At 37.8% G+C, this 15,582-nt stretch overlaps 1 protein-coding gene across 11 annotated transcripts in view; it reads right to left on the reverse strand.

Annotated features, from left to right (window-relative positions):
* The window catches only part of DLG2 (discs large MAGUK scaffold protein 2), a 2,692,860-nt gene that overhangs the window by 770,173 nt on the left and 1,907,105 nt on the right, over positions 1 to 15,582 (reverse strand). For all 11 annotated transcript variants that reach the window (XM_043992745.1, XM_043992737.1, XM_043992735.1 and 8 more), the window contains one exon: positions 3,469 to 3,638. In XM_043992745.1, coding sequence (XP_043848680.1) covers positions 3,469 to 3,638 — 170 coding nt within the window. The remainder of the gene's footprint in view (positions 1 to 3,468; positions 3,639 to 15,582) is intronic.

Below are 15,582 nucleotides of genomic sequence, written 5' to 3' on the forward strand. Positions count from 1 at the left end.
TCTCCTAAATTCTAGCTTAGAGGGGAGTAGGGGAAATCACCTGATAGACACATATTTTAAACGTGCAGTATTTACTGACAAGCCTCATGTGCCCCCAAAGATATCACGTCAATGTTCTTATCTCCAAATAGTTTTTATTGCCTCATGAACCTGAGTGGTTTGGGGCATGAGGTATTTCCTATGCATGGTTGTCTTCTTTCTCTGATTATCAGAGAAAGAAGCATATGCACATACATACAAATATAAATATATGTGCACATACATACACCTGTCACATATGATTATGGCAACAGGACATTTTATTTCTCAGAATTTTTCTTTTCTTTTCTTTTTTGCTGGGCAATGAGGGTTAAGTGACTTGCCCAGGGTCACACAGCTAATGTGTCAAGTGTCTGAGGCTGGATTTGAACTCAGGTCCTCCTAAATCCAAGGCCAGTGCTTTATCCACTGCACCACCTAGCAGCCCCCAGAATTTCTTTTCAGAAGCATATAGTAGAAAGAACATTGGCCCTGGAATTAGAGGATCAGGGTTCAAATCCTGCCTCTGACATTACTTGTATGACTTTTGGCGAATCACTTAACCTCCCTCCAATTCCTCATCCATAAAATGAGACTGATATCTGATAGCTACTGAGGTCCCTCCTGATCTATGATCTTAGAAGGAGGGGAGGAGAAGAGGGAAAGAGGGAGGAGGGAGGTACATAAGGAAGAAAGTAAGAAAGGAAAGAAGGCAGGAAAGAAGGGAGGGAGGAAGAAAAGAAAGAAAGGAGAGAGGTAAGAAAGGAGGGAGGAAGAAGTGAAGGAGGAAAGAAGAAGAGGGAGGGAGGAAGGAAGGAAGGCATGGAGAGAGGGAATGAGGGAGGGAGGAAGAAAAAACACAAGAAGGAGGGAAGGCAAAAGGAGGGAAAGAAGAAAGGAAGGGAGAGAGGGAGTGAGGGAGGAAGGAAAGAAGGGAGGAAAGAATGAATGAATGGGAGGGAAGAAGGGAAGAAGGAAGGAAAAGAGGAAGGAAGGAATGAAGGGAGGGAGGAAGGATGGAAAGAAGAGAGGGAAAGAGAAAATAAGGAAGGGGAGGGAGAAAAGAAAGAAGAAAGGAAAAGGAAAGGAGGGAGGGAGGAAATAATTATTTATTAGGTATGCAATATGTGTCAGCTATTGTGCTAAACACTACAAGTATTATCTCATTTGATCTTTACAAGAACCTTGGAATGTAGGTGCTATTATCATCTCTATTTTACAGTTCAGGAAACTGACACAAAGGTTAAATGCTTAGTCCAGTGTCACACAACTAGTCTGAGGCTAGATTTTTATTTGGGTCTTCTTGACTTCAGGCCCAATGCTCTATGCACCATGGCACCATCTAATTGCTTCTACAACTTTAAGCAATTCAGTTAAACTCTCTGGACCTCAGTGTCCTAATTTGTAAATGAGGGGGTTGGACTTCATGACCTCTAATTTCCTTTTCCAGCCCTAAATCTCTGCTCCTGTGACAATATTCTGAATCCCTGCTAGAATTTCTGCAAATATTTGCTAGAAAAAGAGCAGATGGCCCCTAAAATGTAACCAGGTGATACAACAGAAGGATGGCGTGGACAACTGCTACCAGACAGAATGAATGGGACACAGAATTAGGAAGACATGGATAGAATAATGGGTAATTCCACTCAAATAACGATAAGGAATTTGGTGTGGGTCACAGAGGGGAGCACTCTAAAAGGCTGAAGGCTGTTCATGGATTTTATCACTATGCCAGGGATTATTACATTGGTTATCATTACATGGAAATATATGACAAGAAAATAACACGGACAGAGACTTCCCAAGGACAATGCCCCCAGAGAGTAGATAGGATTGGCTTTGGCACATTTTACCTATATCCCTGAAATAAAGGCCCATAATTTTAACAACAATATTTTTGTAGTCATATCGAATCAATGGGAGTCATGAGATACCCTAGTCGCCAAAGACATAAGACTAAAGGTCCCCTGAAGTGCAAAGGAGAGATGCATGGTAGGTGTGAGTAAGCTGTCACATATTACTAAAGAGGAATAGAATAGGGGAGGCAGTGTAAACAACAATAACAACTAACATTTATATAATGCTTATTATGTACCAGGAATTGTGCTAAATGCTTTACAATTATTGTTTCTCACAACAAGTCTGGAAGGTAGATGCTATTATTACTCCCATTTTAAAGTCAAGGAAATTGAGGCAAACAAAATTTAAGTGACTTGCCCAGGGTGACACAGCTAATAAGTAGCTGAGGTTGAATTTGAACTCCCGTTCTGATTCTAGGCCCAGAGCTCTATCTGCAGTAAATGATATAATCAGAAAGATACATGACTGGAAAAGGTTGTGATCAAGCTAGTGATGGAAAGCTATATCTTCCATTAATATGCATAAAATGTGAAGAAATCTGGAAGAAAATCCTTAGATATTTGGATGGGCCCCTATGGATGATTTACCAGGAAGATATACATGGATAGCTGTCTATATTGTATTCCTTCCTTTGGATTACTTTTTTCTACTCTATATCTATCTTGTATATACCTAGTTATTTACATGCCCTCCTCTTGATTAGAATGAACATTCCTTGAGGGTAGGGATTGGTTTTTTTGTCTTTCTTTGTATCCTAAATCACTGGTACATTACTTTGCAGATAGTAAGTGCTTAATAAATAATGGATAACTTATTCACTGATTAGGAAGGAATATGTATCTCAGCTCCATCACCCTAAACATATAATTGGGTACTTAAAAATAAAGTTCATCATTGGGTATTCTCTAGGATTTGTTGGAATGTTGGAATTGATACAAATTGAATGAGATACTGTAAGATCCATGAGTGGAGGGAATATGTTTTCTCTAAACTATGTATTTACCCTAAAGCCTTAGTACAGTACTCTGTACATGGTAGATCTATAATAGATATTTGTTGAAATGAAATCTCTCTCTCTCTCTTTCTCTCTCTCTCTCTCTCTCTCTCTCTCTCTCTCTCTCTCTCTCTCTTGCTCTTGCTCTCTCTTTCTCACTCTTGCTCTCTCTCTTGTTCTCTTACTTTCTCTCCCCCTCTTTGTGTATGTGTGTGTGTGTGTGTGTGTGTGTGTTTGCATGTGAAGGTGTGTATTTCTTACAAATATCTTTTTAGTAGATAGAGATCCAACTTTGGAGTTAGGAAGATTCAAGTCCAACTTCTAACACAGAGTGGCTGAAGAAAGAAAATTATAAGCAATTTTGTTTTTATTCAATCTCCTTGAATTCTGATATTCACATCTAAGAATCAGTCAAAGGCCATTTAGAGGAATCAATAATATACTTTGAATTCTATGTACCTATATTGGTAAAAACAAAAAAACAAAAACAAGGGTAGAGGAAGCCTCAATTATCAAGTTATGAAGCACCATTTTCAATTAAGTTTTGTCAGATAATTTTGATGGAGAATGTTTTACATGAGATTAAAAACAGTTACCTTTAGGACCTTTGAAAAGTTTGATTTCTACAACTGTCTCCAAAATAGGCCGCCTTCGACGGACATACAGTCGGACTATCGAGCCCGCCTCCTTCAGTGCCTCCACTGCTTTACTGTGGGAGACTTCTGAGACATCCACCTCATTCACCCGCAAGATACAGTCATTGACCCTATAGGGAAAGAAGAGAACCTGAGATTAAGAGAAGATATTTGCTCCTTGAAAAGCAAACATGAAATAACTCAAATGTTATTTAAAGGGAAAAAAATGTTCAAACAGTAATGAGGAAATGTTTGCTGAAGAGAATGAAACTGCAGTAGATACCCAAATGCTGTAGACCCATGGATGGAAAAACAATAAAATACAAAATGTCATTGATCCACATGTCAGTACCAACTTAGTTGAGCTCAACTTCAATCACATAAAACCTTGGAAAAATAGGTGACATGATCAGGTGTAAAAGCTGACCTGTAAGAATCAGAGTTAATTCCCAGGTATTGATAGGTATGGTTTTCTCTCTATTTTTAACCCCTCAAGAAATAGCAAGATGCACAGTGAGTGTAAGGAAGCTGTTGTATGTGATATGCAATCACCTGAACACAAGAAGTAGTATAAACGGAACCAGGAAGGTCATAGGAAATATGACATGGAATATCAAGGGTTCTTAACCTTCACTGTGTTGTGGACCCATTAGACAGTCTGATGAAGCTTATGGATCCCTTTTTGAAATAATGTTTTTAAATTAGTAAAACATAGAGAATTATAAAGGAAATCAATAATGTCGAAATATAATTACCAAGATTAAAAGAGGAAAAAAGCAAATGGATGGGATACAGATTAAGAATTCTTGGTATAGCTAGAAAAAACAATGGATTTAGAATCAGAGGCCTTGAGTTTGAATCCTACCCTGGTCACTTTTTAACTGTGTGACTTTGGGCAAGTCATATAACCTCAACAGGCCTCCCTTTCCTCTTCTGTAAAGAAAGCATTAGACTAGATGGTGTCTATAATCCTTTATTGCTTTAGCTCTATGATGCTCTCATCCCATGTAGGTCTGAAAATAAGTGGACCAGTTCATCTAGCTAGAGTGACAGAGAACATATGGACATCCTGGGTGACACACAGACATGCCTGAAACACAGGGGAAAAAAAAGACAGGTCTTTTTTTTTTTTTTTTTTTTTTGGTGAGGCAATTGGGGTTAAGTGACTTGCCTAGGGTTACACAGCTAGTAAGTGTTAAGTGTTTGAGGCCGGATTTGAACTCCCGTCCTCCTGACTCCAGGGCCAGTGCTCTATCCACTGTGCCACCTAGCTGCCCCAAGACAGAAGGTCTTTAGCAAATGAGGTGCTTCCTCTGCAGAGGAAGTATGGAAAAATGAGAAACTGGGTTTCCATAAGCACTAGTGGATAGAAGTTCCTGAATCTCTGGGAGTATTTTTAACTTCTCATTTCAGATTGGTTTTGACTGAAGCATGGCTCACTAAGTACATCTTCCCTGAAGACATCCTTTTGTTTTGGTTATGCTTTTCAAGAAAGAAAAAAAGCAATGGAAAACACAAGCCCTCTTAGATTGCCTGAGTTTTATTGGTTCTCTGGGAAGCTTTCCTTGAGTAATACAGCACTTTTCACCTTACTACCTCTCAGATATCTCTATATTTAGAATGATTGTTACATATAAAGAAAGACAGCCACATCCCAATTTACAAATGATCTAGGCTTATAAACTTCCCTTCTGCCCCCAAGTCCCTTCTTCTGTAGGAGACCTTATTTATGAAAGCTTAACAATTTTAAAGAATCTATGGTTTCAGGGCAGCTAGGTGGCACAGTGGATAGAGCACTGGGTCTGGAGTCAGGAAGACCTGATTTTGAATCTGACCTTAGACTTGTAACGATTGGAATGATGCCACCTGCTGGATACTTACTGTAGAAGAGTTCTGCCCATGAAGCGAAGGTCTTTGAGGGTAAGACCAGGAGCCTTTTCTTTGGCGGGAGGAAGTGACGCGGACTAGTGGGAGGAGGAAGGAAGAGACTGGCGCTGACTCTAGGGCTTTTTCCTGAGGACACTGGCGGAGAAGGGAGCTAGAAATGTGCTCTCCCTTTAATAGATAGGAATCTAGGCCTTTTTCTCTCTCTTTACCAAATTCTTATTCTCCTTAATAAATGCTTAAAAGTCTAACTCTTGCTAAAGCTTATAATTTATTGGCGACCACTCATTAGATATTTTAGACAGTTTAGCTAGAATTTTAGCTCTTAACAGATGGCTGACCACGAAGAGGAAAGCTAACCCTCAGTCTTCTGATCTGCTGGTTGGGTAAGAAATTTCCCCTCCCTCTCCCTTTAACTGCTAAGTACTGGCGCACTGGCTGTGTTTTCCTTTAAATTTTTTCGAATGGACCTTTTAAACTCCCTAATTACCCTATTTTTGATTTTAGTCTGTTTAACCAGACAAATGGGAGATAAGATCATGTTAATGCTTTGTTTTTGTGGATTTTCTATTTTTCTTTTTATTTTTGTTAAAAGAGCCAGCAACTTACTCACACAAGGAAATATCTCTCCCTCTCCCAACCATGCTTTTTCAGAGAAACCTGAAGAGATTCCTGCAGCTTTTCCCAGTTCTAACACTAATTGTTGCTTTAATTTTGCATGCCTGGAGGCAATGACCCACCCTCTAGAAGCTTTTAATCCCCTAGCACCTGGAGGCCAAGTGGGGGAAGAGGAATCCAGGCCTGAGTTCAAAATCAAGTCTGATTCTAATTGCTCTGGTCCCTCCCCTCCTCTCCAAACCCCACCCTCTACTCCTCCCATGGCCAAGCCCATTGCTTCCCTGGCCCGGGAAGTCCAAAGATCTAATGCGCATGCTCAACTTTCTCTAACTGCATTTGCAGCTTCAGGCTCACCCCTTCCCCAGCCTGGCTGTGCTTCTGAGACAACTTTAGAAAACCCTTTAAATTCCAGATATGCTCGTTTTGTTCATAATTTTGCTAACCTGCTTTTGTCTTTAATTAGTAATCTTATAAAGCATTTGTATGGTGAAAAGGCTGACAGACAATATAGAGGGGTTAAAGAAGAAAAACTTAAGCTGAATAAGAATGACAATCATCAACATAGTTCAAGACTCCGATTTTTTTGCCATGGAAGGGTATATATTTTACAGAAATGTAGAAGTAAGCAGCAAGGTATTGATATGAGTATTGGGGATTTTAGATATCGGAATCAAAAGTGTTCTGAATTCACTCAGAGTAATAGTATCAGTTCAGAGGTTACATAGGATTTCTATGCTATTATATGTACATTTTGAAATTAATGGTATAGGTTTATTTTCGTAGAGGTTTTCATGCATTTGAGATTGTGTTTTATACTTAGTTTCTAAAACAAGGAGAATATTTGTAAAAGCTTTTTATAGTCATGTGATCAAGTTTATATTTTATAATACTCTTATTGATATTAAGTTCATATTCATTTAGATTTCCTTAGTTTGAATTTCACTGTATTTTATTGTTCCATGTGTATTTTCTTCTATTCATTTGTCTATCTAATTTTGAAACATTGCAAGATGGTTTTGATTTTATTATACAATGTTAATTCTAGGAGTATTGTACTCCCATATTCTGAGTTGTTTGTTTTTGTTATTTTTTCTCAACTGATTATTTGATCAAACTCTTTAAAGCATTTCCCTGGCAAATTGTTTGCCATGGCAAGTGTAAATTGATTCTAGAAGTATTATTTTTGATAAGCATATTCCAAAAAAAAAAAAAAAAAAGAGGGGAACATTTGTAAAAGTTTTCTTTGAGATTGTGTTGTGCTTTAACTTGTATTTAAATATGTTCAGATTTTTCAAAAAAGTAATTGTATACTAAGTTTAAAAAAAAAGGGGTATTATTTGAAATTGTTGCATAATTATATATTGTGTTCTGAGTCAAGATGTATTCACATTTTTTGCAATCATTTATTATCCTCAATTTTTAAATCCATATGAGACTTGGATTATGGGAACTTATCATTTAAGACACTAATTACCTTTATTCTGAGTTATCAGATGCCAGTTGGCCAAGGTGCCATCCAATCACAAGAGGAATACATGCAAGAGCAGACACTGAACTGTCACATGAGGGGAGACATGCATGAAGTCAAGGTATGGCCGAGAGAACGGCTTTTGACAAATGTTGAGGTTGGATTCTCTTGGTTTAATATTTTATTTTATTTTTCCCCACAATATTGTACAGATGGCTGGAAGTATTCATCCCACCCATCTCACTTCTACACCTGGCTTCTATGCTCCCTCCTATATGCCTGATGCCATGGACATCTCAATCCCATGCATCTGATTAAGTCTGACTCAGTTTCTTCCAATATGTTCGGTGGCATGGACATATATTCCATCCACCTATTTTAAGCCTGGCATACTGTATGGGCAGTACATATTGCTCAAGTGTGGGAATGCTCATATCCCATCATTTCTCTGTTCTTTTATGGTAACCCCCATAATTATCTCAGGTGTCATGATAAATAACAGTGTTGAATTTGGCCTTGACACCTGTTACCAATTATATTAGATTTTCTAATTTCTCATAATGGCATGAGGATAATTAGGCAGATGATGCAAAAAGTGATGAAACAAAGATAAAAATTATTTTTAAAAATTAATATCGCAGCAATTGTCTTCTCAATTACCCTCCATAAGGGGGGACTATAGTAAGATTATAATTTTAAAGAATGTTTCAATTTTTGTTTTATTATATGTTTCATGTGTAACAACTAAGATTCTGTATTCCCTTAGACATGTTTTTGAGAACTTTCATTGTTTGATTTGATTATTGACAAAGCTATTTTAAAGTTGTATTAAGCTCAATTTTGTAGGAAATTTTCCTGGCTGATTACCAGCATCCACACATCAACCCCTGAAAAGACTTCCATTCCACGACTACACCTAGAGGATATCTGAGAAAGGACTTTCAGAGACTTTAAATGAACAGTTTTGATTTGTTGTTTTTGTTGGTTTTTTTTCTCTTTCTGTTATAATATACACCATCTGTAACATGTATTCTCTGCAGAGGCCCTCCCTTTGCAAGACTAATGTCAAAGCGTCGGTTCATGAGGACAAAAAATCGCCCCTCTGGACAAAACTTTCCTCTCTTCCTTTTCTATATTGTTGTTCACATATTATTAGTTAGCAATAGTTATTATATTCTTTTTACTGTTCCGTCAAGGAAACATTTTGTTTCTTGAGGAACAACAGGAGGGACTGTAACGATTGGAATGATGCCACCTGCTGGATACTTACTGTAGAAGAGTTCTGCCCATGAAGCGAAGGTCTTTGAGGGTAAGACCAGGAGCCTTTTCTTTGGCGGGAGGAAGTGACGCGGACTAGTGGGAGGAGGAAGGAAGAGACTGGCGCTGACTCTAGGGCTTTTTCCTGAGGACACTGGCGGAGAAGGGAGCTAGAAATGTGCTCTCCCTTTAATAGATAGGAATCTAGGCCTTTTTCTCTCTCTTTACCAAATTCTTATTCTCCTTAATAAATGCTTAAAAGTCTAACTCTTGCTAAAGCTTATAATTTATTGGCGACCACTCATTAGATATTTTAGACAGTTTAGCTAGAATTTTAGCTCTTAACAGACTAGTGGTGTGACCTTAAGCAAATCACTTTACCATGTTTGCCTCAGTTTCCTCTTCTACAAAAGGAGCTGGAGAACATGGCAAACCACTCTAGTACCTTTGCCAAGAAAACCCCAATAGGGGTCATGAAGAGTTGGACATGACTGAAAAATGTCTGTATAACAACAGCAGCAGCAGCAGCAGCAGCAGCAATAACAACAACAATGGCTGGAGAAGTATAGAAGAGAACAAGCTCAGAAAATTAGTAAAGAATTTGGGTATATGACCACCTTCTGCAGGCTCCCAGATAGGCTTGTTCTTTCTATATAATTGCCATACCTCAACCTCATAATACCTCGCTTCATGCTGTCTGAATCTTTCATTACATTTAATTACTGGAATATAAAATATCAAATGAAAGACGAATTTGATTAATAAGTAACCTTTTTTAAAATTCCAAATACTTTTGCCAGGGTTGAGAGATAGCTGTTCACATGGTAGTCTGCTTTTCTCCAAGTGCCTAGTTGAAAAGAAAGGCATTTAGGAAACTAGAACAGGGATGGGGAGGGGAAAAGAAAAAGGAAAACATCAATCCTCTTTTCCCTTTCCTATGATTATCAACCAAGTTCAAACCTATAATGAATCCTATATGGAATATTTTAATAGTCTTTAGCTAATTAAGACTTTTTTAGTAGTCTTTATGAAAAAAATAGAGATAGGGGTTGGATATGTGATTTTCTTGGTATAGGAAACTTGCAGATGAGAATATTTCTACTACCAAGGCAGGTGGGTACCTGTTCTGTAGTTTTTAATCTCAGAGAATTGTCCAGCACACTGCCCAGAGGCCCTGTGTGGTCCACAACATTCCTGCATGCAGCCCAAATCATATTAGGGAAATATTTAACAAAAAAATGAAAAAAAACAATAAAACATAGGTAATGGAAATATGTGATTTTCTAAGTAAACATGCATATCCTTATGTGTGGTTTAGAGGTCCCCATTTCTTTTTGAGTTTGACACCACTACCCTAGAATGTTAAGAACTTAAATGACTTAGCTCTCATCACCTATAGTATCATATAGTCAGTTTATATTAAATAGGGGACTTTAAGTAAGGTCTTTCTGGCTCCAGGGCCAGATCAGTAGCCATTATTAGTGTTGCCTCTCATCATATGATAGTATTCCTTCTCTCTCTGGGAAGTTCTCTTACTACCATCCCCATTCCAGTTGTTTATGTCCCACTCATCTCTGATTTTCCTCTATTCAGATTTCTCCAAACCAGAAATTATTTTTATTCCTCCTTTAATTACTTAGAACACTTAAAAAAAATCAGAGGCGATTTATTGTATACTATAGGTATTTGTGTATGTCTCCACAGTCAGAATTTAAGCTCCTTGAAGACAGAAAATATATTTTATTCATTCATATTTTTAATTTTTAAGGTTTTTTAAGTGCTTAGTACAATTCATTTTATATAGCAAGGCACAGGAAATACTTGCATGGAATTTTAACAAGCTAGGTGATTTGTTTCAGCACCATGGTCAGAGATAAAACTGTGGCTAGTGCTGATTAGTTTTGTCAGCACTGAGAATGTGAAGAGTACCAGAGGAAGCCAGTCATTCTTAGGTTATGCTGCAGAGAGAGATGTAGAAAGAAGATTTAGAAAGAAAGATGTGTGACTGCTTTCTGTAGTTAATTAGACTGGCCACAACTGTAAAGCTTTGCAGCAAATTCAGCTGTGGAAATCATTCAGCTTCAGGTTAGTCTCAAAGGCCCAGGCTATCCTGTTTAGGATCCCTAGGAAATTTCCTGGATGTGGGCATAGCATTGTGTATCTCTCTTAGTACATCTACCTGAAGGAAGATAGCCATGACTAACAATATATTCCTCATTCTGCATGTAGTCACCATCCTTCCTCTCTTCTCATCCATACTTCCTCTTCTATTTTTCTCCTCTTTTCTCTCTTCTTTCAGTACAAGATTACTAATTCCTAAAGTCTAGAAATTAGAGCTAGTATAGCAGAGTTATAGTTTAGCTCTATTATTAATTACAAAGGGTCTTTGTCAGCTAGCCTGGGAACCAAAGCCCATTCACATCATTAGTGTTATGAAAACAATGGATTCATAAGTTTAAAACAAGCAACTTCCATTCATTTGCTTCATTTGACAAATATTTATTAAGTACCAACTGTGTATGAAACAGTACTAAGCACTGAGGGCCATATTAAGTTTAGATATGTCAGGCATAGAGATTATGGGATAATACACAAAACCCATTATCTATAATATACAACTGAGACAGTCTTGACAGTTTGGCCCCTTTCTCCATAGGAAAGAAGGAGGACATAGCAGAATCAGCTAGAATGCTTTATGGATCCATATTTCTAATCACCAAGCACCAAAGGAATCTTACATGTGTATATCCCTACATGGCTTATTTCCATTAGACACGTGTAAAGGTATCTAATTGAAACTGGTTCCTTTGAGGGGCGCAGTGGTACCTATTGTCTACTTCTGGTCATGGGAAAGCTTAAGTCATAATACTCAGGGCCAGTCACAGGATCACAGATCTAGAACTGAAAGAGACAGAAGAGGTCAGAAAGTTCATCCCTTTCATTTTATGACTGAAGAAAAAGAGGCCCAAAGGAGGTAAGTGACTTTCCCGAGGTCACACAGCTAATAAGTATCTGGAGAATGATTTGAACCTATGTCTTTCTGATTCTAAGTCCAGTGCTCTATTCACTAGAAGCAACTAAATGGCACAGTAGATAGAATGTTGGACCTAAAATCAGGAAGACTTGAGTTCAAATCCAGTCTCAGACATTTGCTAGCTATGTGACCTTAGTCAAGTCACTTACACTAAGCCTGCCTCAGTATCTTCATCTATAAAATAGTAATAATAATGGCATCTACCTCACAGGGCTGTTATGAGGTTTAAATGAAATAATGTTTTTGATGTACTTGGCACAGTTCCTAGCACAGAATAGGCATTTAATAAATGCTTGTATCCCTTTCTTCCTTCCTTCCTTCCTTCCTTCCTTCCTTCCTTCCTTCCTTCCTTCCTTCCTTCCTTTCTTCCCCATGTTACCTCTCAATTCTGGTCAGTATACAGGTTTGGAAGAATAAAGTAGATTCTGTAGGCCTGGCATATCTCAAGATTAGGAAAAATACATTCTGGGGAGTCAACACGTCTTCATAGTATCCTTGATTTTGATATCAATACACTATACCTGGGCAGGTTACTTGTGATCATAGGTTTTGTTGGATCAACACCACTGCATGATAATTATATCAACATTAAATTATTTGCAATAAATTTTTGGATCCAAACTAGTCCATAATTTGGGGATTCCTCAATCTATACTTCTTAATTTTTAGTTTTCCTTGTGCTCATACATATGAAAATAGGAGGTAGCATTAAAGAAGGGATAGACTACTGGGTTTGGAGCCAGAAACAGCTGGATCTAAGTCCTGCCTCTGGCAGTCACTAGCTGTGTGACAAGGCAAGTCATGTCACCTCTGTATGTACCTTCCAAGGATTTATCTACTAAATCATAGATGGGCTGCAATCTGCATTGGTAGAGTGAATTCCTACATGGAGAGTGCCCTATAGTGGTAGGATTATAGATCATTCATATATTGATACTTTCATACAGGCATCTGACCTTAGTTGACCAAACATAATATATAGCTGCTTAGTTGTATTGAACAAACTGGAAGATCTTTAAAGTCAAATGATGTTTGTTTCGCTCGGAGACCCCTAGATACAAGAGTATGTGGAGGGATACGCTAAGAAGGATGTTAATGATAATCCCAGTGATCACAGCAATAACAAAAATAAAAGAAATTAAGAAACTGCAAATAAAAATAATGAGTACTACCGAGAACTTATAAGGACAAGTTCATTATAATGAATGAGATGCTGAGTTGTTTTTTTTTTTTTTAAATCAGGTTCTTTTTCTATACTCTCAACAACAGAATGAGTTTAAGTGCTGGCTCCCTGCCCTGGACTCATCTCCTTTTGTCAACAGTGCCTGCTTGGCTCTACCTGCAGGCTCTCTTCCATGATGTGGCACACCTGGTCTAGTGCTGTACAAGGAATATATGATAAGATCTGCTTTGAAGAATTTGCCTCAACATCATTATTCTTTCTGCAAGGCCCTGCTCTCCTCAGAGAGGTGGAATGATAAAGAAGAAAAAGCACTAAATTTGGAGTTTAAAACCTAGGTTCAAATCCCAGTTCTGCTATTTACTATTTGTGTAAGTTGCTTCACTTCCCTGAGTCTCATAGAACATTTATAGATCAGAGATTCTTCACCTGGGGCACGATTTAAAAAAATAAACCCATCTTGCTATTCTATTTTAATAAAACTGCTTCCTTTTCAACCCCAGATTGCCAACAGAATCCATGAAATAAACTAAGACCCTTTGAACTAGATCATCTTAAGTTTTTTCTCTAGTTCTGATGTTCTCTTATAGTCTTCTACATGATCCAAATATGTAAGTTTCCAGGGATTACTTACCAGATTCTGGTTTTCTAAAAATATTATATAATTTTCTCAAATTATAAAGCAGTTCCATCTATAAAAGAGTTTCCCTGTGGTATCTTCTCACATTCCCCTTAGTGAGAGAGAATGACAAGTTGAATATATGGATAGTTCTGCATTCAAGGGAAGTGAGATCAACTCCCTCCTTGGATGCTTATGAGCTGTGTAATCACAGAAAAACTGCTTCATCTCTCAGGACCTCAGTTTCCTAATTTGCAAAGTGGGGCAGTTAACACATTACCTAACTCATAGGATGAGCTCAGTTGAAGATGTGTAGATGAGTGATTGATATTATTTTTACAAAATATCTCAGGAGCTGAATGCTATTGCAGAGCTTCTTTGTTCTAAAAATAGTTGCACATGTACTAATTAAAATTGATGTCTGTTTCTAGGAAGTCAAGAAGTTCCAGCAATTAGATCAATTGACAGTGGTAATGTATAGTAATGGAAAGAGCCCCTGCACTAAGAAGACCTGAGGTCAATTCTTGGCTCTGTTATTTATAGGCTCTTTGAGTCATGGGCATTTCCCTTCTTTTGGCCTCAGTGTCTTCCTCTGTAAAACAAGAGTTCGGGGCTGGATGATCTCCTGAGGTCCATTTTAGCTCTATGTTCTGTGACTGAAATTCTCTCTGCTTTTACATTGGCAACACAAGCCTAATGTGATAAACAGCTTTAGTTTCTTTATATTTCTGTGAGAACCATAAATTCCAAATTATATCAAGCTTGAGGAAAAGCACAGAAGCACTTTTTCTTCTATTGCAGCTCTGTAATCTTGTTCATGAATTTGATAAGCCAAGTCATAAGGCACTCTTGTCAGTGAAGGCAGAGCTCTCGCCAGCAGAAAATTCCTCAGATGAGGTCCTTGCCTTACTAAGATTTAATGATGTCCTTTCCCACCTTCAATGACTCATCAGAACATGGAGTTAACTCTGAAAGGTAGTATGGCTACAGTGTAACATATCTCCATTTCAAGCAAGTTCGACTTTGAGTATAGGAATGACCTGACAGCTGAGGGCAGTGGCTGTAATTGACATTTATATGACATTTCAAGTCTGCAAAATATTTTATATTAATTATATTGTTTCAGTGCCATAGCCACTTTGTGACTTAGATACCATACACAAATATGTTTACTCCCATTTTACAGAGGTGGCATAGAAAGAGCTTTAGATTTGGAATAAGGGGACCTGGGTTCAAATCCTGAATCTGTTACCTGTAAGACTATTGGTCAGTTACTTAACTTTGTTGGCCCTCAGTCTTTTCAATTGTAAAATAAGATTGTTAGACTAAATAACTTTTAAGCCTCCTTTCAGCACTAAAAAGCTATGATCCTACCTTTTATCTGGAGAAACTGAACCTCTAAAAGCCTAAGCAATTTGTTGATGGCTACACAATTAGTAAGTCTTACTCATTCTAAGCCCAGCACTCTGTGCACTACACCATGATGCCTCTAACACAAGCCTAATTAAATTTGGAGAAGCTCAACAGTAGAGGCTTGGCCATGAATTGATGCGTTTTTTAAAAATATATCTTTTTATTGATATCTTATGTTTTCACATCATTTGCATTTACTACTGGGCTTAAATCACTCTTTTAATAATGACTGCCTTTATGGCCTTGGACAAGTCACTTAATCTTCTTGGGCCTCGGTTCCCTTATCTGTAATAAGAGGGTATTGGATTAGACAATCTCTAAGGTCCTTTCTAGGTCTAGACCTATAATCCAATCATTTCATATGCCATCACAGAGTGCTATCCAGCATAACACAGACTAAAGAAGAGAGGGGGAAAGAACACAATCTAGTAAACTAAGCAAAATTCATGATAGAGTTGTTGTTGTTTTTATCAGCTACTACACTGCACAGAAATACTGCAGTGTCTAGAGGTTGCTTCCTCCAATTGATGGAGGGAGTAACTAGATGGATTAAAACCCAATCCTTAAGGTAAGTAATGAGGTAACTTCATCATAGCAGATGC

This window comes from Dromiciops gliroides, chromosome 3 (genome assembly GCF_019393635.1).
Source record: "Dromiciops gliroides isolate mDroGli1 chromosome 3, mDroGli1.pri, whole genome shotgun sequence".
In the NCBI taxonomy this organism is placed as follows: domain Eukaryota; kingdom Metazoa; phylum Chordata; class Mammalia; order Microbiotheria; family Microbiotheriidae; genus Dromiciops; species Dromiciops gliroides.